Source organism: Pseudophryne corroboree, chromosome 6 (assembly GCF_028390025.1).
Source record: "Pseudophryne corroboree isolate aPseCor3 chromosome 6, aPseCor3.hap2, whole genome shotgun sequence".
Taxonomy (NCBI): domain Eukaryota; kingdom Metazoa; phylum Chordata; class Amphibia; order Anura; family Myobatrachidae; genus Pseudophryne; species Pseudophryne corroboree.
In genome coordinates, this window is record NC_086449.1 from 722,925,464 (window position 1) to 722,950,786 (window position 25,323).

Sequence of the window (25,323 nt, forward strand, 5' to 3'; positions counted from 1 at the left end):
CGATGGCGGAACATCAATGGAGCTAGAGATCGATGGCAGAACAAAGATGGAGCTAGAGATCGATGGCGGAACACCGATGGTGCCAGAGAGAACTGCAAGCTGGATGGAACTCAGGTCTCAGGGCAGAATGGAATATCCTGGAGTAAGGTAACCTGGAAGCAGCTGAGAGCAAACAGCCATACAGAGTATTACAAATATAACACTGGCAATTAGACACTTCTTTCCCAGCATTCTTATAGCAGCCAGTGTGCGGGGATTGGCTGGGACAGTCAACTGGACAGCAGGATGCTCAGGACAGGCTCAGAGGGATCAGGTGACCGGGCCAAACATGGCAACACCCATGTTTGGTTTAAGAGGGAAACTGTGTTTGTATTACATGTGGCTGTGGCCTAGCAGCAATGGCGGCGGCAGGGAAGTCGTGGGTAGAATACAGTTTATTTCAGGACTAAAATTAGACTAAAATTAGGCTAAAATGAAAACTGAAATCCACTCACTGACTAAATCTTAACTAAAACAAAGCAAAAAAAAAGCAGAAACACTAAAACTACATTTAAAATCCTTGCCAAAATTAACACTGGAAGTAGGGTTTTACATTTTGAAAGAACAATTATGTGTTCTAGATATGAGCTGCTGTTTCTCCTCTTCCTACAAGCAGGTGTGGATATGGGCCTGAGTTTGGGATACGTAAAGGTCCAGATTTTGTCCCTATCCATTTTCTTCCAGAAACAACTGGCTTCCCTCCCGGAGGTACAGACTTTCTTGAAAGGGGTGCTGCACATCCAGCCTCCTTTTGTGCACCTACGGCACCCTGGGATCTTAACGTGGTGTTACAGTTCCTCCAATCAGATTGGTTCGAGCCTCTACAGGAGGTTGAGGTCAAGTTTCTCACGTGGAAGGCTGTCACTTTGTTGGTTTTAGCTTCTGCTAGATGTGTGTCGGAGTTGGGGGCTTTGTCTTGTAAAAGCCCCTACTTGATCTTCCACGAAGATAGAGCTGAACTCCGGACCCGTCAGCAGTTTCTTCCTAAGGTTGTGTCGGCTTTTCATATCAACCAACCTATTGTGGTGCCAGTTGCTACTGACTCCTCAATTACTTCAAAGTCCTTGGATGTCGTAAGGGGTCTGAAGATCTATGTGAAGAGGACTGCTCGTCACCCAAAATCGGACTCTCTGTTTGTCCTGTATGATCCCAAGAAAATTGGCTGTCCTGCTTCTAAGCAGACGATCTCTCGCTGGATCAGGTTCACTATTCAGCATGCGTATTCTACAGCAGGCTTGCCGTGTCCAAAATCTGTTAAGGCCCACTCTACTCGTAAGGTGGGTTCTTCCTGGGCGGCTGCCCTTGGTGTCCCGGCTTTATAACTTTGCCTAGCGGCTGCTTGGTCTGGGTTGCCAAGCGGCTACTTGGTCTGGGTCGAACACGTTTGCTAAGTTCTACAAGTTCGATACTTTGGCCGCTGAGGACCTAAAGTTTGGTCAATCAGTTCTGCAGGAGCCTTCGCGCTCTCTCCTCCGTTCTGGGAGCTTTGGTTCATTCCCATGGTACTAATATGGACCCCAGCATCCTCTAGGACGTAAGAGAAAATAGGATTTTAATTACCTACCGGTAAATCCTTTTCTCGTAGTCCATAGAGGATGCTGGGCGCCCTCCCAGCGCTTCGTGATCTTGCAGTGGTTACTTTGTTCAGTACTGCTTAGTTCTTGGTTTAGTACTGTTTTGTTACTTGGTTAAGTAATATTGTTCAGCCATTGCTGATGTTTCAAGCTAGTTAGCTTGGTTTGCCTTGTATGTGTGAGCTGGTATGAATCTCGCCACTATCTGTGTAAAATCCTTCTCTCGAAGATGTCCGTCTCCTCGAGCACAGTTTCTAGACCGATTCTGGTAGGAGGGGCATAGAGGGAGGAGCCAGCCCACACTCTCAAACTCTTAAAGTGCCAGTGGCTCCTAGTGGACCCGTCTATACCTCATGGTACTAATATGGACCCCAGCATCCTCTACGGACTACGAGTTAAGGATTTACCGGTAGGTAATTAAAATCCTATTTATAACCAAGTAACCGAAACCATATTGGCTGAGGACATACTGATAGTCATATGAAGATCTAACCTAGAAAACCACTCTGGAATAGAGTGGAGGTGTGTGTGTCGGGGGGGGGGGGGGGGGGGTAGAATAAGGTGAGACAAGAGATGCCTAAACCTGCTGGAAGCCACGGGAAAGAGGCAGGCCGATCAGGGAATGTTTATGGCTAAGTCACATAATGGGGGTGGGGAAATGAAAACATTGGAGTATCGATGGCAGAGAACCATCAGACCAGTGCCATCGATGGTAAAGTCATCGATTATCATCCCTAATGAGGCTGGGAAATACAGGTATTTCAAAAAAATGAGCTAGAAGTGGCTGGAAGAGAGAAGAAAGGTCTTGGTGAATATGATGCATAACAAAAACTGAGGATAAATGTCTGACACCCTCTCTCTCTCCCTGACCCCCCTCTCTCTCATTCTCTACCCTGTCTCTTCCTCGCACCCCCTCTCTCTCTTTATCTCTCACTCCCTGACACCTTCTTTGTCTCTCACTCCCCTCACTCTCTCCTCTACTCTGCTAAGGGACAAAGAAGTGACAGCGGTGGGGTGCAAAGTCAATTTTATTGGTAGGCCCCACACACATTTGTTGGCCAAGGCCCCCACTAGTCTTAATCTAGCCCTGGTGGCTATACTAGAAAATAACATAGAGGAGTTTTAGTAAGACTTTAGTAAGGCTTTTGACACTGTCCCACGTCACAGACTTTTAAATAAATTTGAAAGCATGGGATTAAATACTAAGATGGTTGAATGGATAAGATCCTGTTTGCAGGATAGAAAACAGAGAGTTGTAGTAAATGGAGTGCATTCACAAGAGGGAAATGTTACCACTGGAGTACCCCATGGATCTGTACTTAGAATAGTGCTTTTTAATATCTTTATTGGTGACATTGCAAATGGTATTGAAGGGAAAGTATGCCTTTCTGCAGATGAAACAAAGGTATGCAACAGGGTAGACACACCAGGAGAGGCAAAACAAAAGATTGATGATCTAGGTAGACTAGAGGAATGGTCAAAAGTGTGGCAATTATACTTTATTGACAAAAAATCCAAACGCTAAATATAGTATTAATGGCACTATACTGGAACCTACTGAGGGAGAAAGGAGAGTCACTTTTTCAGGTGACTTAAAGGCAGGTAAGCAGTGTGAGACAGGGCAGACCCTAGCCTAACCTGAGAAGACGAAGGACCTGTCTGAAATGGGCAAGTACTGTATGCAGTCGCAAGAGGGAGGGTTGTCATGAAGTGGGGTAGCAGACCAGGAGGTGGATCTGGGAGACCCGGTATATGTCCAATATACCAGACTATATAATAATCGGCTATGGTCTGTCCCATCTCTGACGTGCGATGTACAGTGGGATGAAACGCGGATGGGATGGGGTGGAGTGGAGTGCGGGATTGGACTCATGGGATAGACTCTATATAATAATTCTACAGTATCTATCCCATGTCAAAGACGGGCAGTGGGAGAATGCTTGACTGAGGACAGACTTGCTCTTGCTTCCAACCAACATTTGATGGAGAGCAGGGACAGGGAAAGCGGGTAAGTATAGGAGGGGGGGAGGGCATGCAAAAGGGACTAATATACTAGGAAAGTATATTTTTGCACAGGACCCCATACTTTAGTCCCTCCACTACCTTGATAATTTAGGGTTGCAGCACTAGTGAATACTGTTGCAACACTGTCAAGCTGGATACACACTATAAGATTATGGGGGTCATTCCGAGTTGATCGCATGTAGCAACTTTTTGCTGCCCATGTGATCAACTAGACGCCACCTATTGGGGAGGTTTTTTTTGCATAGTAAGGCTGCGAACGCTTGTGCAGCCGAGCTATGCAAAAACATTTTGTGCAGTTTCCTGAGTCGCTTTGGAGTTACTTACCCGCTGCGATGTCTTCAGCCTGTCAGGTCCCGGAATTGACGTCAGACTCCCGCCCTGCAAACGCCTGGACACACCTGCATTCACCGCACCACTCCCAGAAAACGGTCAGTTGACGCTCCGGAACGGCATCCTCCTGTCAATCTTCTTGCGATCGCGGCAGCGATCGCTTTCTTCGTTCTTCTTGTCGTTGCCCAGCGACGGCCGTCGCTGGGCAATGACGTGCCTGCACGTTGCGGCCACCGCGCATGTGCAGAACCGACCCATTTGCACCGCTGCAAAAAAACAGCAGCGTGCGAACAGGTCGAAATGACCTCCTATCTGTCCAGTCTTTCTGGTTGGAACGAAAATTGGCCAATTGCTCCCGAACCCTGTCACAGCCCCATAGAAAGAGGTATCAAAAAAACCACACAATTTAAAGGCTGTCATATTATTATTACATTTTATGTTTAGGGCGCCACAAGTGTTTCGCAGTGCCGTACATACGGCAGACATTAGAACAATACAGGGTACACAGAACTTAGCATTACAGTAACAATAAAACTAAAACAGAGCACAGGTAACAATTAGCAACACAGTTCTCAGTACACACTACAGCCGAGATGAAAGAAAGTAAAGGTGTAGTCATCATACTACTGGGGGCAGGCAGCCACTGGAAGAGAGAAACAGTAATGAGCGAGAGGAGATGCAGGTATAGACATTTGCTATGTAGGCTGTAATTGAAGTGTGAGAGAAGAGGGTTGTGAGAAGAGGAGGAAAGAGGGCCCTGCTCCAATAAGTTCACAATCTAGGGAGTGGGTAGATAGACAGGCGACATGAGGTGCGAGCAAGTGAAAGACGGCCTGATGGTAGGAAGTAAGCGAGGCATAGATGACCAAGGCATGAGATAGTGGGTTGGGAAAGTGGCCTCGAAACTAGGTTATGTGGAAGGGTACGCTTTGATGAACATTGGGGGTTTCAGTGCGCATTTGAAGCTTTGCAAGGACGGGGAGAGGCTTATAGAGCGAGGGAGCTTATTCCAGTGAAGGGGAGCAGCATGGATAAAATATTGGATTCGTGCATGGGATGCAGTAACCAGGGTAGAGGAGAGGCGATCGTCATTGGCCAACCGGAGTGGGCGGGAGGGAGTATGTAGGGAGATGAAGTTGGAGATGTAGGAAGCAGTGGAGTTAGAAAAGGCCTTGTACGTGAGGGTGAGGAGTTTGATGAGGATTCTGTAGAGGAATGGGAGCCAGTGCAGGTTTTGTCGAAGAGGATTGGCAGATGTAGAGCAGCGGGAGAGGAAGATAAGTCAAGCTGCGGAGTTGAGAACAGATCAGAGTGGAGTGAGGTGGGAGCAGGGGAGGCCAGTAAGAACGTTGCAATAGTTGAGCCGTGAGATGACCAGTGAGTGGAAAATAAGTTTAGTCGCAATCTGGGAGAGGAACGGCCTGATCCGAAGGATGCTGCATAGTTTTAACGGACAGGATTGAGCCAGAGACTGAACGTGGGGGGTGGAGAGGGAGGAGTCAAGAGTGACGCCCAAGCAGCAGAGTTGGGGAACAGGGAGGATCAGTGGCGGAACTAGCGAGCGGTGGGCCCAGGTGCGACAAAATGCTTTGGGCCCCCCCCCCATCCCATCCAAGTCCACCCCCTCACCCCTGGAGAGGATCTGGTGAGGGGGACCTGCTCAGGGCCAGAGAAATGGATACCTAGCAACAGTGCCGTAACTAGACATTTTAGCACTGTGTGCAAGAAACGGCATCGGAGCCCCACCGCTACATGCAAAACAGGGGCAGTGCGCGCCGTAGGCGCGCGCAAAAATACATAGTGGCGTGGCTTCGTGGGGAAGGGGTGTGGCCACAAAATAATACCAATTCATAAAACGGTGCACAGTAGTCTCCATTATTCAAATTACGCCGCACAGTAGCACCACTACACCAGATAGAGACCCTTTTACACCTTACGGCGGACAGATTCCTCTTTTTACACATTACGGCAGACAGCGTCCCCTTTTTACACATTACGGCAGACAACGTTCCCCTTTTCTCTAACATCCTAGAGGATGCTGGGGACTCCGTAAGGACCATGGGGACTCCGTAAAGACCATGGAGAGAGACGGGCTCCGCAGGAGACATGGGCACTTTAAGAAAGAATTTAGTTCCTGGTGTGCACTGGCTCCTCCCTCTCTGCCCCTCCTCCAGACCTCAGTTTGATTCTGTGCCCAGAGGAGCTGGGTGCTTTTCAGTGAGCTCTCCTGAGTTTGCTGATAGAAAGTTTTTTGTTAGGTTTTTTATTTTCAGGGAGCTCTGCTGGCAACAGACTCCCTGCATCGTGGGACTGAGGGGAGAGAAGCAGCCCTACTCTCTGAAGCTAGGTCCTGCTTCTTAGGCTACTGGACACCATTAGCTCCAGAGGGATCGGTACGCAGGATCTCACCCTCGCCGTCCGTCCCAGAGCCGCGCCGCCGTCCACCTCGCGGAGCCGGAAGACTGAAGCCGGGTGAGTATGAGAAGCAAGAAGACTTCACAGGCGGCAGAAGACTTCGTGATCTTCACTGGAGGTAACGCACAGCACTGCAGCTGTGCGCCATTGCTCCACACACCTACACATACTCCGGTCACTGTTAGGGTGCAGGGCGCAGGGGGGGGGGGGGAGCGCCCTGGGCAGCATTTGGGACCTCATTCTGGCAAATGAACACACATATATACAGCTGGGCACTGTATATATGTAGGAGCCCCGCCAAATAAATAAAATTTAAGCGGGACAGAAGCCCGCCGCCGAGGGGGCGGGGCTTCTCCCTCAGCACTCACCAGCGCCATTTTTTCTCCACAGCACGCTGAGAGGAAGCTCCCCAGGCTCTCCCCTGCTGATACACGGTAGAAGAGGGTTGAAAAGAGAGGGGGGGGCACATAATTAGGCACAAAAAAGTATATAAACAGCAGCTACTGGGTTAACATTAAGTTACTGTGTTATTCCTGGGTTATATAGTGCTGGGGTGTGTGCTGGCATACTCTCTCTCTGTCTCTCCAAAGGGCCTCGTGGGGGAACTGTCTTCAGAAAGGACATTCCCTGTGTGTGTGGTGTGTCGGTACACTTGTGTCGACATGTCTGATGTGGAAGGCTATGTGGGAGAGGAGCGGGAGCAAATGAATGTGGGGTCTCCGCCGACGGCGCCGACACCTGATTGGATGGATATGTGGAAGGTTTTAAATGATAATGTAAATTCCTTGCATAAAAGATTAGATAAGGCTGATGCATTGGGACAGGCAGGGTCTCAACCCGTGCCTGATCCTATGTCGCAGGGACCGTCGGGAACTCATAAGCGCCCACTATCCCAAATTGTTGACACAGATACCGACATGGATTCTGACTCCAGTGTCGATTACGATGATGCAAAGTTACAGCCAAAGTTGGCTAAATCACTCTGATATATGATTATAGCAATTAAGGAGGTTTTGCACATCACAGAGGAAACCCCTGTCCCTGACACAAGGGTTTATATGTATAAGGGAAAGAAACCTGAGGTAACTTTTCCCCCCTCACACGAACTGAATGAGTTATGTGAAAAAGCTTGGGAATCTCCAGATAAAAAACTGCAGATTTCCAAACGGATTCTTATGGCGTATCCTTTCCCGCCAACGGACAGGTTACGATGGGAATCCTCCCCTAGGGTGGACAAAGCTTTAACACGCTTATCCAAAAAGGTAGCCCTGCCGTCCCAGGATACGGCTACCCTCAAGTATGCTGCTGACCGCAAACAGGAGGGTACCCTGAAGTCCATTTATACACATTCAGGTACCTTGCTCAGACCGGCAATCGCGTCGGCCTGGGTCTATAGTGCAGTAGCGGCATGGACTGATACCTTATCAGAGGAGTTTGATACCCTAGATAGGGATACTGTTTTATTGACCCTGGGGCATATTAAAGATGCTGTCCTTTATATGAGAGATGCTCAAAGAGACATTAGTCTGCTGGGTTCTAGAATAAACGCTATGTTGATTTCTGCCAGAAGGGTCCTATGGACTCGGCAATGGACAGGTGATGCCGACTCAAAACGACATATGGAGGTTTTACCTTACAGGGGTGAGGAATTGTTCGGTGAAGGTCTCTCGGACCTGGTCTCCACAGCTACGGCTGGAAAGTCAAATTTTTTGCCTTATGTTCCCTCACAGCCTAAGAGAGCACCGCATTATCAAATGCAGTCCTTTCGTTCACAAAGAAACAAGAAAGTCCGAGGTGCGTCCTTTCTTGCCAGAGGGAGGGGCAGAGGAAAGAAGCTGCACAATACAGCTAGTTCCCAGGAACAGAAGTCCTCCCCGGCCTCTGCAAAATCCACCGCATGACGATGGGGCTCCACTGGCGGAGTCGGGGCCAGTGGGGGCGCGTCTTCGGAATTTCAGCCACATGTGGGTTCACTCCCAGGTGGATCCCTGGGCAATAGAAATTGTGTCTCAGGGTTACAAGCTGGAATTCGAAGAGGTGCCTCCTCGCCGGTTTTTCAAATCGGCCCTACTGTCTTCCCCCCTAGAGAGGGAGTGTTAAATGCAATACAAAAATTGTATCTTCAGCAGGTGGTGGTCGAGGTTCCCCTCCTTCAACAGGGAAGGGGTTATTATTCGACCATGTTTGTGGTTCCGAAACCGGACGGTTCGGTCAGACCCATATTGAATTTAAAATCTCTGAACCTATACTTGAAGAGGTTCAAGTTCAAGATGGAATCGCTAAGAGTGGTAATCGCCAGCCTGGAAGGGGGGGATTTTATGGTGTCACTGGACATAAAGGATGCGTACCTTCATGTCCCCATTTATCCACCTCATCAGGCGTACCTAAGATTTGCGGTACAGGACTGTCATTACCAATTTCAGACGTTGCCGTTTGGTCTCTCAATGGCTACGAGGACTTTCACCAAGGTAATGGTGGAAATGATGGTGCTCCTGCGCAAGCAGGGTGTCACAATTATCCCGTACTTGGACGATCTCCTCATAAAAGCGAGATCAAGAGAGCAGTTGCTGAACAGCGTATCTCTTTCACTGAAAGTGTTACAACAACACGGCTGGATTCTCAATATCCCAAAGTCGCAGTTGGTCTGCCTTTCTTGGGCATGATTCTGGACACGACCCAGAAAAGGGTTTATCTTCTGATAGAAAAAGCCCAGGAACTTATGACTCTGGTCAGGAACCTTTTGAAATCAAGACAGGTGTCCGTGCATCATTGCACTCGAGTCCTGGGAAAGATGGTGGCCTCATACGAGGCCATTCCCTTTGGCAGGTTCCATGCGAGGACTTTCCAATGGGATCTGTTGGACAAGTGGTCCGGATCACATCTACAGATGCATCGGTTGATCACCCTGTCCCCCAGGGCCAGGGTGTCGCTCCTGTGGTGGCTGCAGAGTGCTCACCTTCTCGAGGGCCGCAGATTCGGCATTCAGGATTGGATCCTGGTGACCACGGACGCAAGCCTCCGAGGTTGGGGAGCAGTCACACAGGGAAGAAATTTCCAAGGTCTTTGGTCAAGTCAAGATACTTGTCTGCACATCAACATCCTGGAACTAAGGGCCATATACAACGCCCTACGTCAAGCGGAGGCCTTACTTCGCGACCAACCAGTTCTGATCCAGTCAGACAACATCACCGCAGTGGCTCATGTAAACCGCCAAGGCGGCACAAGGAGCAGAGCGGCAATGGCGGAAGCTACCAGGATTCTTCGCTGGGCGGAGAATCATGTAAGCGCACTGTCAGCAGTGTTCATTCCGGGAGTGGACAACTGGGAAGCAGACTTCCTCAGCAGACACGACCTACACCCGGGAGAGTGGGGACTTCATCCAGAAGTCTTCGCACAGATTGTGAGTCGGTGGGAACTGCCACAGATAGACATGATGGCGTCCCGCCTCAACAAAAAGCTACAGAGGTATTGCGCCAGGTCCAGAGACCCTCAGGCAGTAGCGGTAGATGCCCTCGTGACACCGTGGGTGTTCCGGTCCATCTATGTATTTCCTCCTCTTCCTCTCATACCCAAGGTGTTGAGAATAGTAAGAAGAAAAGGAGTGAGAACAATCCTCGTTGTTCCAGATTGGCCACGACGGACCTGGTATCCAGATCTGTAGGAAATGCTCACGGAAGATCCGTGGCCTCTTCCTCTAAGGCAGGACCTGTTGCAACAGGGACCCTGTCTGTTCCAAGACTTACCGCGGCTGCGTTTGACGGCATGGCGGTTGAACGCCGGATCCTAGCGGAAAAAGGTATTCCGGTTGAGGTTATCCCTACGCTGGTAAAGGCTAGGAAGGAAGTAACAGCAAAACATTATCACCGTATATGGCGAAGATATGTTTCTTGGTGTGAGACCAGGAATGCTCCTACGGAAGAATTCCATCTGGGCCGTTTCCTTCACTTCCTACAAACTGGAGTGGATTTGGGCCTTAAATTAGGCTCCATTAAGGTCCAGATTTCGGCCCTATCCATTTTCTTTCAAAAAGAATTGGCTTCTCTCCCAGAAGTTCAGACTTTTGTTAAAGGAGTACTGCATATTCAGCCTCCGTTTGTGCCTCCAGTGGCGCCTTGGGACCTTAATGTGGTCTTGGACTTCCTAACGTCACACTGGTTTGAACCACTGAAAACGGTGGAGTTGAAATATCTCACTTGGAAGGTGGTCATGTTATTAGCCCTGGCTTCGGCTAGGCGAGTGTCGGAATTAGCGGCTTTATCACATAAAAGCCCCTATCTGGTTTTCCATATGGATAGAGCGGAATTGCAGACACGTCCTCAGTTCCTGCCAAAAGTGGTTTTATCCTTTCATATAAACCAACCTATTGTGGTGCCTGTGGCTACACGGGACTTAGATGATTCCGAGTCCCTTGATGTGGTCAGGGCTTTGAAAATTTATGTAGCCAGGACGGCTAGAGTCCGAAAAACAGAAGCACTGTTTGTCCTGTATGCAGCCAACAAGCTTGGCGGCCCTGCTTCAAAGCAGACTCTTGCTCACTGGATCTGGATTCAGCAAGCGCATTCTACGGCTGGTTTGCCGTTACAAAAATCGGTCAAGGCCCATTCCACTAGGAAAGTGGGCTCTTCTTGGGAGGCTGCCCGAGGGGTCTCGGCACTACAGCTGTGTCGAGCTGCTACTTGGTCGGGTACAAACACCTTTGCAAAATTCTATAAGTTTGATACCCTGGCTGAGGAGGACCTCATGTTTGCTCAATCGGTGCTGCAGAGTCATCTGCACTCTCCCGCCCGTTTGGGAGCTTTGGTATAATCCCCATGGTCCTTACGGAGTCCCCAGCATCCTCTAGGACGTTAGAGAAAATAAGATTTTACTTACCGGTAAATCTATTTCTCGTAGTCCGTAGAGGATGCTGGGCGCCCGTCCCAAGTGCGGACTTCTTCTGCAATACTTGTATATAGTTATTGCTTCAATAAGGGTTACGTTATTGTTGCATCGGGCGTGAACTGATGCTATGTTATTGTCATACTGTTTACTGGATTGTTTTCACAAGTTACACGGTGTGATTGGTGTGGCTGGTATGAATCTTGCCCTTGGATTAACAAAAATCCTTTCCTCGTACTGTCCATCTCCTCTGGGCACAGTTCTCTAACTGAGGTCTGGAGGAGGGGCAGAGAGGGAGGAGCCAGTGCACACCAGGAACTAAATTCTTTCTTAAAGTGCCCATGTCTCCTGCGGAGCCCGTCTCTCCCCATGGTCCTTACGGAGTCCCCATGGTCCTTACGGAGTCCCCAGCATCCTCTACGGACTACGAAAAATAGATTTACCGGTAAGTAAAATCTTATTTTTACACATTACGGCAGACAGCGTGCACTTTTTACACATAACGGCAGACAGCGGCCCCTTTTTACACATAACGGCAGACAGCGTGCCCTTGTTACACATAGCGGCAGACAGCGTACACTTTTTACACATAACGGCAGATAGCGTGCCCTTGTTAAACATAGCAGCAGACAGCGTGCCCTTTTTACACATAACGGCAGACAGCGTCCCCTTTTTACACATAACGGCAGACAGCGTCCCCTTTTTACACATTACGGCAGACAGCGTGCCCTTGTTACACATTACGGCAGACAGCGTCCCCCTTTTTACACGTTACGGCAGGCAGATTCCCCTTTTTACACATTGCGGCAGGCAGATTCCCCCTTTTTACACATCACGTCAGGCAGATTCCCCCTTTTTACACATTACGGCAAAGATTCCCCCTTTTTACACATTAAATCAGGCAGATTCCCCCTTTTTACACATTACATCAGGCAGATTCCCCCTTTTTACACATTACGGCAGGCAGATTCCCCATTTTTACACATTGCGACAGTCCCAAGAAAGAAAGAAAGAAAGAAAGAAAGAATTATACTTACCCTCTCCGCTGGCTCAGGCTCCTCGGTGCAGCTTCTGACGATTCCCGGGCAGGAGAGAAGGAGGAGGAGGGAGCCGCAGCAGCGCTGTGTTATTGGTTGAGGCGCTGCTGCTGCTGCCCCTCTGCTTCACTATAGGCAGTTCTCGGAAGACAGCCTATAGTGAAGCAGAGGGGCAGCAGCAGCAGCGCCTCAACCAGTAACAAAGCGCTGCTGCAGCTCCCTCCTCCACCTCCCTCCTCCTCCTTCTCCCCCGTGCCGCTGCAGTGCGCTCCTCTCCTCTCTGGGCGGCTGTGTGCTGCGGGCAGCGGTTGCCCGCAGCACACAGCGGCATGTAATTAGTCAGTTTGACTCATTACATGCATGGGGCCCCTGGACAGAGGCAGGCCCCAGTGCAACGCACTGGTTGCACTGGCGGTAGTTCCGCCTCTGGGGAGGATGATGGTGGTGTCAACAGTGAAAGAGATATTAGGGAGGGTGGAGACCCTGGATGGGGGAAAGATGATAAGTTCGGTATTGTCCATGTTGAACTTCAGGGAGCGCTCAGACATCCTGGAGGAGATGGCGGAGAGGCAGGTGGATATCCGAGAGAGGACAGAGAAGAAGAGGACAGGTCATATGTACGGCAGAGAAGGTACAGCTTCTTCTTCCATTCTCTGGCAGTGTGCCCTATCACATCACCACCATACCCTCCAACATTTTACACAGAAAAATCGGCACAAATCCGAAAAAGGGGCGTGGCCGCGGGTAAAAGGGGGCGTGGTCACGCCCCTTTTCCTATACTTTCAATGGAAGTTTGGAGAGCCAAAAATCGGTACAGACCATGAAAAAAAGGTACTGTACCTATTAAAAAGGTACAGTTGGAGGGTATGCACCACTACCATGACAGATGTCAATGGACAGTTTGTTGCTATATATATATATGTGTGTGTTTGTGTATATATATTTATATCTATACATATATTATACATAGATAGATATAGGCTTACCATACAATCGCTTTAAACCGGGACACTAATAAATTACACAGGTTCTGTGGCTGCCTGACTTCAAGCCTGGTTTTAATCAGCCACAGAACCTGTGTAAATCATGAGCATCCCGGTTTAAAGGGATGGTATGGTAAGCCTATATAGTACTATAGATAGATATAGCTATGTATGCAGATAAATTCTTCTTGCACCGGGTGAGGAGCAGCAGCAGCAGCAGCAGCTGTAGAGTCAGGTGACAGTGTCAGGAAGTGTCGCCATGGAGACCCAGCTGCAGGCCCCGCATCAGCCAGTGACGCAGCAGCTGCCGTCCCCCCGCACGTCACGTCCCCCTCCCCCTTTCTCCCTCTGTGCTGCTGTGTGCAGCTCCGGTGCCGGCTCTCCTCCATGGACGCCGCAGCCGGTGTGTGAGAGGCCGGGTTGTGACAGTGTAACATGGCCCTACGCGCTGATCCAAAGACCATGACCCTGTCTCTGATCATCAAATGGGGCGGCCAGGAGTTCCCGCTGTCCGCTCTGTCCGAGGAGGACACGGTGATGGACCTCAAGCACTCCCTGAAGAGCCTCACGGGGGTACTGCCAGAACGCCAGAAGCTGCTGGGCCTCAAATACAAGGGTGAGGTGCTCTGCCTTGTTCTAGTGCACCATAAGCTTTATGCAGTGCCTACATATGTTCCTTGGGGGTTGGGTGCCCTTCCAGGTGTGGTGTGGTACCCTACACTCACCTGGTCAGAGAGTCCATCCCTGTGCCAGGACTCGGGTACCACCCCTGTGCCAGGACTCTGCGGAGGCTGGCCCCGCGCCTTCCGTAAATGTAGTAGAATGCAATAATTAAAACATAATTGTGTATGGAGAAAAAGTGGTATATTTCTGTATGCCTCTACGTGACCGCGATGCCATTACTTGCACGCTTGCTTTGATAGCCGTCACCATTATCAGTGCACACTTACACCAGCCCTAGCCTTAGTGCAAAAGATTCCACAGAAAATACGTATTTTGCACAACGTTGCATAGCCCATAGTTCCATCGAAAATCCTTCACTAAACTTTGCCTGTGTGAAAACGCCCCCATTATACTCCTGCAAGTGGTGGTGCGACTGCGCTGTGTGTTATGCTGGGTACATTGGAACCAATGCCCTTGAGGCCAGATTTGTGTACACCTTAGAACCAGTTTTATGAAGGTTCCGTCCTTCATAAGCCTAAAGATATCACTATGTTTGATGTGCAGCATATCAAACCTGACTACCGTGGGAGCGCAATCATCCGTACAAACTGAGCGATGTAGGCGATTTGTTGTTACAAAATGGCAAATCAGCCCGACATCGCTCTAGTGCGTACCCAGCTTAACTCCGCATTGATCCTAGTTGCTTCAACACGCAAAATCTAGAGTGCGGATTTTTCACATTGACATATGTATAAATTAAGCATATTCAGTATATTTATTTTTGTTAAGCCCCATACACACTAGGCGATATTGGGAACAAAAGTCAAATAGAACACAATAGAGTGCGCTGTCAATAGCAGCTGGTAAAGGGGTTGGTTATTCCCCATGGTGTATAAATATATAAAGAAAAGGCAATATATACCAGCGCTGGCTGTATTAAGAAAAATACACAATGAAATATAAAAATATTCACAGGACGGTAGGTATTTAAAAAGGGTCTTACCCGGGAATATGGTCCCGGGATCATGCAGGGACAGTCCCGGGTAAGACGCCTTGCATACCGCAGTCAGCAGCCCGGCATATTGCCGGGTTGCTGACGTCAGCGGTGACGGCGCTAGAGATCACATGATCTCCAAGCGCCGCCTGTACATAGAGCGTGAACAGGAGCCGGGGCGCATTGACCCAGCTCCTGTTCACACCGCAAAGTGAGCCGGGTTCAACCCTGGTCAAGAGCAGGGTTGAAATACCGGGTCACTGGACCCGGTTCATACCGCACATGAACACGGGTTTTGTGCGTTCATGTGCCAATAACCCGGATACAGAGGTGCTGGTGTGAAAGGGGTATTAGCAAGTTATGGTCATTAAAAGGATGAAACATTCATATCGCTCCTAGTAAAGCAGTATCATACCCTGGCTAGGACACTCTCTGGAATCCTTTCGTGTGAAGTTATCAGAGGTAAGTACAATGCTGCACTGGCAGCTGAAAGGGCTTTCTGAGCAATATTGTCCACTATATTGCCTAGTGTATGCACCCATTATCATTAACGACAGCGCAGCATGGGTGTCGCCACCCCCACCGTCGCTACCTTCCCTGTTGGCATCAGCAAGTTTGTAGGCACTTTGGCACCCCGCCGAGTCCCCGCCGCCGCCAATATCTGCATTGACCGGGGCTCGGCTAGTGTGTACTGGTCTTTAATCTTATGTTCTCTCTAAATTGATTGTATTGTTACAACATATCAGGATAGTAGGTACATACCGAGTAGATATGCATTTCAGTAATAATGATTATACAGTATATAGATCTGCAAACTCTAACTAAAGGCACATTTCCCTGTACAGTCTAACTTTAATGAATTCTACTCGGCTTTGAATATATTGTAGTTATGTTCTTCAGCATTAAAGATGTGCTTATCTCACACGGGGTGTTCTTAACCAGTGGTTCTTTGTTGCATATGCCCAAATTCCAGAGATTAGTAAATCTGTTCACATCAGTCTTTTATTAATGTTTGCAGTTATTTTATTTTGTCTTCATGATTTTTTTTTTATTTTTTATGTTGCTTAATTATTTTGTTACAGGTAAACCAGCAGACAACAATATAAAACTGGGTGTCCTCAAACTCAAACCAAATACCAAGATTATGATGATGGGAACCCGGGAGGAGAGTTTGGTATGCAAGTTCCATTTTGAAAGGTTCAAAGATACTGTAACTTCCACTAAAGATTGGAAAACTCTGTTGTGAGAATAGCTTGTGGGAGACCCAGTCCTCAAAGGTTACTTACCTGGGGTCTAGCATTCAGCAGGTTCTCTGGTGGGTCCCTGATGTCCAGGCCGCACCTGCTGTTCTTTTCTGATAGTTTGGTGTTTCTCCGTTGGGCGACATATAAAAGAGGCTGACCATTCTGGAGACTTGGCACTGTTTTGTCCTATTATCTTCTATGTAAAGTCAGCTGTCTTGTGTATGGTGCATGCATCTATTTTTTTTTAAATATGTTTTGGCATTCACTCATCCAGAGATGGAGAAAAAGCTGAATGTCCTGCAGCTCCTGCTATCTCAGGGGACTACAGATAGTGAATCCCTTGGTTATAACGGGAATTTCCCTGTTTTTCTTCAGGGCAAATTCCCATTATAACCAAAGGGACTCACTATCTGTGAGTTCTATCAAACCAAGACTGTGTCCATTTGCAATGATGCAGAGTGTGGGTGATGAGGGAGCTGTGGACAGAGGACTTGCTATGGGTTGGGTATGTGTGACCGGCGGTCAGGAGGCCGGCGGTCACGATACCAATGGCGGGATCCCGGCATTTAGATACTCGGTGGGGGGAGCGTGCCGACGCCTCTTGTGGGTTTGGTGGCAAGCTGCGCTCAGCACAGGTTCTATTACCATCCTGTGGGTGTTGTGGACACCCAAGAGTGGGAATAGTCCCTGTTGGTCGGCATGCCGACCGTCGGGATAGTGAGTGTTCGGGATGTAAGTGCTGGTATTGTGACCAGCGGTCTCCTGACCGCCGGTCACATAACTGCATCCCCTTGCTATAGTCCGTACCCAAAGACAGTAGAAGTTTCATTTCAGTTACCATACTGTCTATTAAAGCGTTCATATAGGTAAAAGTTAAGGTTTGTATTTTCCCATTATTCTCTAAAAACTCAACAAAAGTGGCTTTTACCTTTTACAAATTGAAAATGTAAGATATGAATAGGTTAGCATATGGGAATCAGAGGCTAGCTTAGTAAATGAGCTTGTGTTAGTATGTGTGTGCTTGTAGCAAGTAGTTGTTCTCTATGCTTTATTGCAGGAAGATGTACTGGCTCCGCCACCGGACAATGATGACGTTGTAAATGACTTTGACATTGAAGATGAGGTTGTGGAGGTGGAAAATCGGTATGACATTTGCTTTTAATATTTGGAATGACCGATACTCACTTGTGCAAAAATACTGTAAACTAAGGTTCTTTATTAGCATTTTAATGAAATCATTGTATAGTCAAAATAATGCTCAACATATTCTGTTCCACTCATAATTTAATGTTTTCGCTTCCTGCGAATTCTAACATGAAGATTAGTAGAAGAATCAGTAGCTGGTATTATGTGCTGTTCCAAGGAATGCTATAAAAGAGGAGCTGCGCGGGAGTTACTGTTACAGAAACCCCAAATCAAGACTCATCAGCACCCCTATCTGCATATTCTAGAGAAAACTAAGCAAATTAATGGTATGTATTTCCAGAGAAGAAAACCTGGCTAAGATTTCACGTCGTGTCAAAGACTACAAAGTGGAAACACTAAATCCTCCGAGGGAAGGGAAAAAGCTGCTGGTTCTAGATGTTGACTATACACTGTTTGGTTAGTATGCTGCCTGCGCATTTAATACCCATCTTTTAAGGTGTGTGTCACCTGGCTTACCTTCCCTGTGAGTCTGGTATGTTGTATATATTCTACAACCCATGCCTTCTCTGATGTCATCACTCGTTAATGCAGACTATCCAAAGCGATGATTAACTTGTAACAATCTTCAGATCTGTATACAACTTCCAGACCATTACACAATATAGGGGGTCATTCCGAGTTGATCGTAGCTGTGCTAAATTTAGCACAGCTACGATCAAGCACTCAGACATGCGGGGGGGACGCCCAGCACAGGTTTAGTCCGCCCCGCATGTCTGTACCCCCCCCCCCCCCCCTGCAGAAATGCAAAAGCATCGCACAGCGGCGATGCTTCTACATCTCAGGAGTAACTCCCGGCCAGCGCAGCTCCTGCGGCTGCCCGGGAAAACCTCCTCGCTGCCCGGGTCGCAGCGGCTGCGTGTGACGTCACGCAGCCTCCTCGGCCCCCCCCAGCGGTCCGGCCACGCCTGCATTGGCCAGACCGCGCCCCCTAAACGCCAGCTTAACGCCGCCGTCCAGCTCCCTCACTCCCAGCGGGAGTTCCGATCGCTGCGCTGCGAAAAACTGCAGCGAGCGATCAGGCCGGAACGACCCCCATAGTGTGCTACAAATTGTGCAGTTTGTCATTTTGTTGGTAATCCATTATTTTGTGTAGGCAGTCAGAAAAAGGTTCCATGCCCCTCGTTAATGTTTTCTTTTATGCCAGACATTTGGTCTGAATAAAATGTAAAAAAAAAAAGTAAGTTCAAAGATCACATTGTTTTCAGTAAAGCTCCAAACACACTAGATAAAGTCGCTCTATGAAATTTATTATCTGTATATAAATATAGAGAGTTGGTGTTCCGATCATGCTTCTGTGAAACTGACCCTGCCCAAGTTATGCATGGAACCTGATTTAAAGTGACTGCTCTTCAGTGTAACTTAAATGAGGCTGAGATTATAACGGGTTGTGGCAGAGATGAGACTGTGTTTATAACACATATACCCCTTATCCCCAACAATTTTCCTTTTCAATTTAAGTTCTTGCATTTTCCTGTAAGTGTCTGTTTCGCTATGACGATCAACAAGTTGCAGGGGCAGACGCTAAGGGCAGCAGGCGTGGATCTCCGGACCATCTGATTCTCCCATGGACAGCTTTACATGGCATGCTGATTGATGAGTTATACCGTTTTCACATCGCAGTGACGGGTCGCACCCGGGAATTGGAAACTGCTCCTTCACGGGTGCGACCCGGCATTGGACGCTTTCAGACTGGCTTCCCGACCTGGCAATATGCCGGATCGGGTGTGGGGGCAGCGCTGGGAGATCATCTCCACGCTGCCTCTGCCTATACATTGAACGGGTCCTGGGTCGTTTCAACCCTGCAAACCGTTCACGCTACACCTGACCTGGTAATAACCCTTCTTTTTTCCCGGGTTGAAATACCGGGTCAGACGACCCGGGAATTCGGAAGTGACCCATTTCACACCGCATGAATAACCCGGTATTAGTAGCCCCAAGCATCTTTTTGTGTTAATCCCTGAAGGTAAAATAACAAATATTGGTTTCACAGAAATTTTGTGATCAATGTGTACAATATATATCACAATATTAGATGCCACTACTGTCTTTGTAAAATTACATCCGCTGAGCAATAAGCCGTCCACGTGGGCAAACGCTAGTACTTGTTATTGCTGAAACATTAACGTGCATCTCCTAGAGATCAATCAGGAATGATATCATAGTTATAATGGGGTGTATTCAATTGATGTCGGATCCTTTCCGGCGGAAAGGATCCCACATTTCAGTATTCAATTAGCAGCCGCAAATCCGACAAAACACATGGATCCGCGGCTAATCCACCGATCCACATGCTTTCCGACATGTTGGATTTTCTGACTTGTCGGATAAACGGGAGTTTGATTGAATAGGTCGAATCTGGATTCGACCTTAAACTCCCATTTATCCGATATGTCGGGAAATCCGACTTGCGTTGAATACAGCCCAGTGTAGTAATCACCCCAAATCTTATAATTTGATATCAGAGCAGTTAGTGTATATCCTGCAGATTAGCACGCCTTACATCTTCCTCGAAGGCTGATGATGCAATGGCTTTTAGAATAAGCACAAGGTCTTTAGTGGGCGATTCAATTGTTTCTGGGTGTTGTAGCTCATGTCTAAAGTGACCTGATACTGGAACCCACACTAGCACGTTACAGTGTTTATGGGGGGGCTTACCATACTTTGTGCCTCTTTATATTGGTAATAAACATGGTGCTCTGATTGAAACACCTATAGATAGATGACTAGAGTGCTGGGCCTTGACATTTTGTATATTTTGAAGGACACAACTACCTTTTCTCTGACGTCCTAGTGGATGCTGGGGACTCCGTCAGGACCATGGGGATTAGCGGCTCCGCAGGAGACAGGGCACAAAAATAAAGCTTTAGGATCAGGTGGTGTGCACTGGCTCCTCCCCCTATGACCCTCCTCCAAGCCACAGTTAGGTTTTTGTGCCCGTCCGAGCAGGGTGCAATCTAGGTGGCTCTCCTAAAGAGCTGCTTAGAAAAAGTTTTTAGGTTTTTTATTTTACAGTGAGTCCTGCTGGCAACAGGCTCACTGCAACGAGGGACTTAGGGGAGAAGAAGTGAACTCACCTGCGTGCAGGATGGATTGGCTTCTTAGGCTACTGGACACCATTAGCTCCAGAGGGATCGAACACAGGCCCAGCCATGGAGTCCGGTCCCGGAGCCGCGCCGCCGACCCCCTTGCAGATGCCGAAAAGTGAAGAGGTCCAGAAACCGGCGGCAGAAGACTTTTCAGTCTTCATGAGGTAGCGCACAGCACTGCAGCTGTGCGCCATTGTTGTCACACACTTCACACCAGCGGTCACGGAGGGTGCAGGGCGCTGCGGGGGGCGCCCTGGGCAGCAATGAGAATACCTTGTTCTGGCTAAAAAATACATCACATATAGCCCCTGGGGCTATATGGATGTATTTAACCCCTGCCAGGTCTCACAAACACCGGAGAAGAGCCCGCCGAAATAGGGGGCGGGGCCTATCTCCTCAGCACACAGCGCCATTTTCCTGCTCAGCTCCGCTGCGAGGAAGGCTCCCAGGACTCTCCCCTGCACTGCACTACAGAAACAGGGTAAAACAGAGAGGGGGGGGGGCACTTTTTTGGCGTTTTTTGATATATTAAGCTGCTATAAGGGAGACAACACTTCTATAGGGTTGTTCCTATATATTTATAGCGCTTGGGTGTGTGCTGGCAAACTCTCCCTCTGTCTCCCCAAAGGGCTAGTGGGGTCCTGTCTTCGATAAGAGCATTCCCTGTGTGTCTGCTGTGTGTCGGTACGTGTGTGTCGACATGTATGAGGACGATGTTGGTGTGGAGGCGGAGCAATTGCCGGTAATGGTGATGTCACCCCCTAGGGAGTCGACACCGGAATGGATGGCTTTGTTTATGGAATTACGTGATAATGTCAGCACATTACAAAAATCAGTTGACGACATGAGACGGCCGGCAAACCAGTTAGTACCTGTACAGGCGTCTCAGACACCGTCAGGGGCTGTAAAACGCCCTTTACCTCAGTCGGTCGACACAGACCCAGACACGGACACCGAATCTAGTGTCGACGGTGAAGAAACAAACGTATTTTCCAGTAGGGCCACGCGTTATATGATCACGGCAATGAAGGAGGCTTTGCATATCTCTGATACTGCATGTACCACAAAAAGGGGTATTATGTGGGGTCTGAAAAAACTACCTGTAGTTTTTCCTGAATCAGACGAATTGAATGAAGTGTGTGATGAAGCGTGGGTTAACCCCGATAGAAAACTGCTAATTTCAAAGAAGTTATTGGCATTATATCCTTTCCCGCCAGAGGTTAGGGCGCGCTGGGAAACACCCCCTAGGGTGGATAAGGCGCTCACACGCTTATCAAAACAAGTGGCGTTACCGTCTCCTGAAACGGCCGCCCTCAAGGATCCAGCGGATAAGAGGCTGGAAACTACCCTGAAAAGTATATACACTCATACTGGTGTTATACTGCGACCAGCCATCGCCTCTGCATGGATGTGCAGTGCTGGGGTGGTTTGGTCGGATTCCCTGGCTAAAAATATTGATACCCTAGATAGGGACAGTATTTTATTGACTTTAGAGCAATTAAAGGATGCTTTTCTTTATATGCGAGATGCTCAGAGGGATATTTGCACTCTGGCATCGAGAGTAAGTGCGATGTCCATATCTGCCAGAAGAAGTTTATGGACGCGACAATGGTCAGGTGATGCGGATTCCAAACGGCATATGGAAGTATTGCCGTATAAGGGGGAGGAATTATTTGGGGTCGGTCTATCGGATTTGGTGGCCACGGCAACAGCCGGGAAATCCACCTTTTTACCTCAGGTCCCCTCCCAACAGAAAAAGACACCGTCTTTTCAGCCGCAGTCCTTTCGTTCCTATAGGAACAAGCGGGCGAAAGGACAGTCATATTTGCCCCGAGGCAAAGGAAAGGGTAAGAGAGTGCACCAAGCAGCTTCTTCCCGGGAGCAGAAGCCCCCCCCGGCTTCTGCAAAGCCCTCAGCATGACGTTGGGGCTTTACAAGCGGACTCAGGGGCGGTGGGGGGTCGACTCAAGAATTTCAGCGCACAGTGGGCTCACTCACAGGTGGACCCCTGGATCCTGCAGATAGTATCTCAGGGTTACAGGTTGGAATTCGAGAAGTCTCCCCCTCGCCGGTTCCTAAAGTCTGCTCTGCCAACGTCTCCCTCAGACAGGGCGACGGTATTGGAAGCCATTCACAAGCTGTATTCTCAGCAGGTGATAGTCAAGGTACCCCTCCTACAACAGGGAAAGGGGTATTATTCCACACTATTTGTGGTACCGAAGCCGGACGGCTCGGTAAGACCTATTCTAAATCTGAAATCTTTGAACCTGTACATACAAAAATTCAAGTTCAAGATGGAGTCACTCAGAGCAGTGATAGCGAATCTGGAAGAAGGGGACTTTATGGTGTCCCTGGACATCAAGGATGCTTACCTGCATGTCCCAATTTGCCCTTCACATCAAGGGTACCTCAGGTTCGTGGTGCAAAACTGTCATTATCAGTTTCAGACGCTGCCGTTTGGATTGTCCACGGCACCTCGGGTCTTTACCAAGGTAATGGCCGAAATGATGTTTCTTCTGCGAAGAAAAGGCGTATTAATTATCCCTTACTTGGACGATCTCCTGATAAGGGCAAGGTCCAGGGAACAGCTGGGGGACGTAGTAGCACTAACCCAAGTAGTGCTGCAACAGCACGGGTGGATTCTGAATTTTCCAAATTCTCAATTGACCCCGACGACACGTCTGCTGTTCCTGGGAATGATTCTGGACACGGTTCAGAAAAAGGTGTTTCTTCCGGAGGAGAAAGCCAGGGAGTTATCCGAACTTGTCAGGAACCTCCTAAAACCAGGGAAAGTGTCTGTGCATCAATGCACAAGAGTCCTGGGAAAGATGGTGGCTTCTTACGAAGCGATTCCATTCGGCAGATTCCACGCACGAACTTTTCAGTGGGATCTGCTGGACAAATGGTCCGGATCGCATCTGCAGATGCATCAGCGGATAACCTTATCGCCACGGACAAGGGTGTCTCTTCTGTGGTGGTTGCAGAGTGCTCATCTGTTAGAGGGCCGCAGATTCAGCATACAGGACTGGGTCCTGGTGACCACGGATGCCAGTCTGAGAGGCTGGGGAGCGGTCACACAGGGAAGAAACTTCCAGGGAGTATGGTCAAGCCTGGAGATGTCTCTTCACATAAATATACTGGAGCTAAGAGCGATTTACAATGCTCCAAGCCTGGCAAAACCCCTGCTTCAGGGTCAGCCGGTGTTGATCCAGTCGGACAACATCACGGCGGTCGCCCACGTAAACAGACAGGGCGGCACAAGAAGCAGGAGAGCAATGGCAGAAGCTGCAAGGATTCTTCGCTGGGCGGAAGATCATGTGATAGCACTGTCAGCAGTGTTCATTCCGGGAGTGGACAACTGGGAAGCAGACTTCCTCAGCAGACACGATCTACACCCGGGAGAGTGGGGACTTCATCCAGAAGTCTTCCACATGATTGTGAACCGTTGGGAAAAACCAAAGGTGGATATGATGGCGTCTCGCCTCAACAAAAAACTGGACAGGTATTGCGCCAGGTCAAGAGACCCTCAGGCAATAGCTGTGGACGCTCTGGTAACACCGTGGGTGTTCCAGTCAGTGTATGTGTTCCCTCCTCTGCCTCTCATACCAAAAGTACTGAGAATTATACGGCAAAGGGGAGTAAGAACGATACTCGTGGCTCCGGATTGGCCAAGAAGAACTTGGTACCCGGAACTTCAGGAGATGCTCACGGAAGATCCGTGGCCTCTACCTCTAAGACGGGACCTGCTTCAGCAGGGACCGTGTCTATTCCAAGACTTACCGCGGCTGCGTTTGACGGCATGGCGGTTGAACGCCGAATTCTAAGGGAAAAAGGCATTCCGGAAGAGGTCATTCCTACACTGGTAAAAGCCAGGAAGGAGGTGACTGCACAACATTATCACCGCATTTGGAGAAAATATGTTGCGTGGTGTGAGGCCAGGAAGGCCCCCACGGAGGAATTTCAATTGGGTCGATTCCTACATTTCCTGCAAACAGGATTGTCTATGGGCCTCAAATTGGGGTCCATTAAGGTTCAAATTTCGGCCCTGTCGATTTTCTTCCAGAAAGAATTGGCTTCAGTTCCTGAAGTCCAGACTTTTGTAAAAGGAGTACTACATATACAGCCCCCGGTTGTGCCCCCAGTGGCTCCGTGGGACCTTAATGTAGTTTTGGATTTTCTCAAATCCCATTGGTTTGAGCCACTCAAATCGGGGGATTTGAAATATCTTACATGGAAAGTAACCATGCTACTGGCCCTGGCTTCAGCCAGGAGAGTGTCAGAATTGGCGGCTTTATCGTATAAAAGCCCATATCTGATTTTCCATTCGGACAGGGCAGAACTGCGGACGCGTCCTCAGTTTCTGCCTAAGGTGGTGTCAGCGTTTCACCTGAACCAGCCTATTGTGGTGCCTGCGGCTACTAGCGATTTGGAGGATTCCAAGTTGCTGGACGTTGTCAGGGCATTGAAAATATATATTTCAAGGACGGCTTGAGTCAGAAAATCTGACTCGCTGTTTATACTGTATGCATCCAACAAGCTGGGTGCTCCTGCTTCTAAGCAGACGATTGCTCGTTGGATTTGTAGCACAATTCAACTTGCACATTCTGTGGCAGGCCTGCCACAGCCTAAATCTGTCAAGGCCCATTCCACAAGGAAGGTGGGCTCATCCTGGGCGGCTGCCCGAGGGGTCTCGGCATTACAACTCTGCCGAGCAGCTACGTGGTCGGGGGAGAACACGTTTGTAAAATTCTACAAATTTGATACCCTGGCTAAAGAGGACCTGGAGTTCTCTCATTCGGTGCTGCAGAGTCATCCGCACTCTCCCGCCCGTTTGGGAGCTTTGGTATAT

At 48.8% G+C, this 25,323-nt stretch overlaps 1 protein-coding gene across 2 annotated transcripts in view; it reads left to right on the forward strand.

The window, feature by feature from the left end:
• Positions 1–13,579: 13,579 nt before the first annotated feature.
• Positions 13,580–25,323, forward strand: part of UBLCP1 (ubiquitin like domain containing CTD phosphatase 1) — a 35,118-nt gene continuing 23,374 nt past the window's right edge. Inside the window, exons 1-4 of one of the 2 annotated variants that reach the window (XM_063928408.1) lie at positions 13,580–13,897; positions 16,021–16,112; positions 17,240–17,325; positions 17,669–17,784. In XM_063928408.1, the coding sequence (XP_063784478.1) occupies positions 13,717–13,897; positions 16,021–16,112; positions 17,240–17,325; positions 17,669–17,784 (475 nt within the window). In that variant the 5' untranslated portion in view covers positions 13,580–13,716. The remainder of the gene's footprint in view (positions 13,898–16,020; positions 16,113–17,239; positions 17,326–17,668; positions 17,785–25,323) is intronic. The other variant, XM_063928407.1, reaches the window with a different exon arrangement.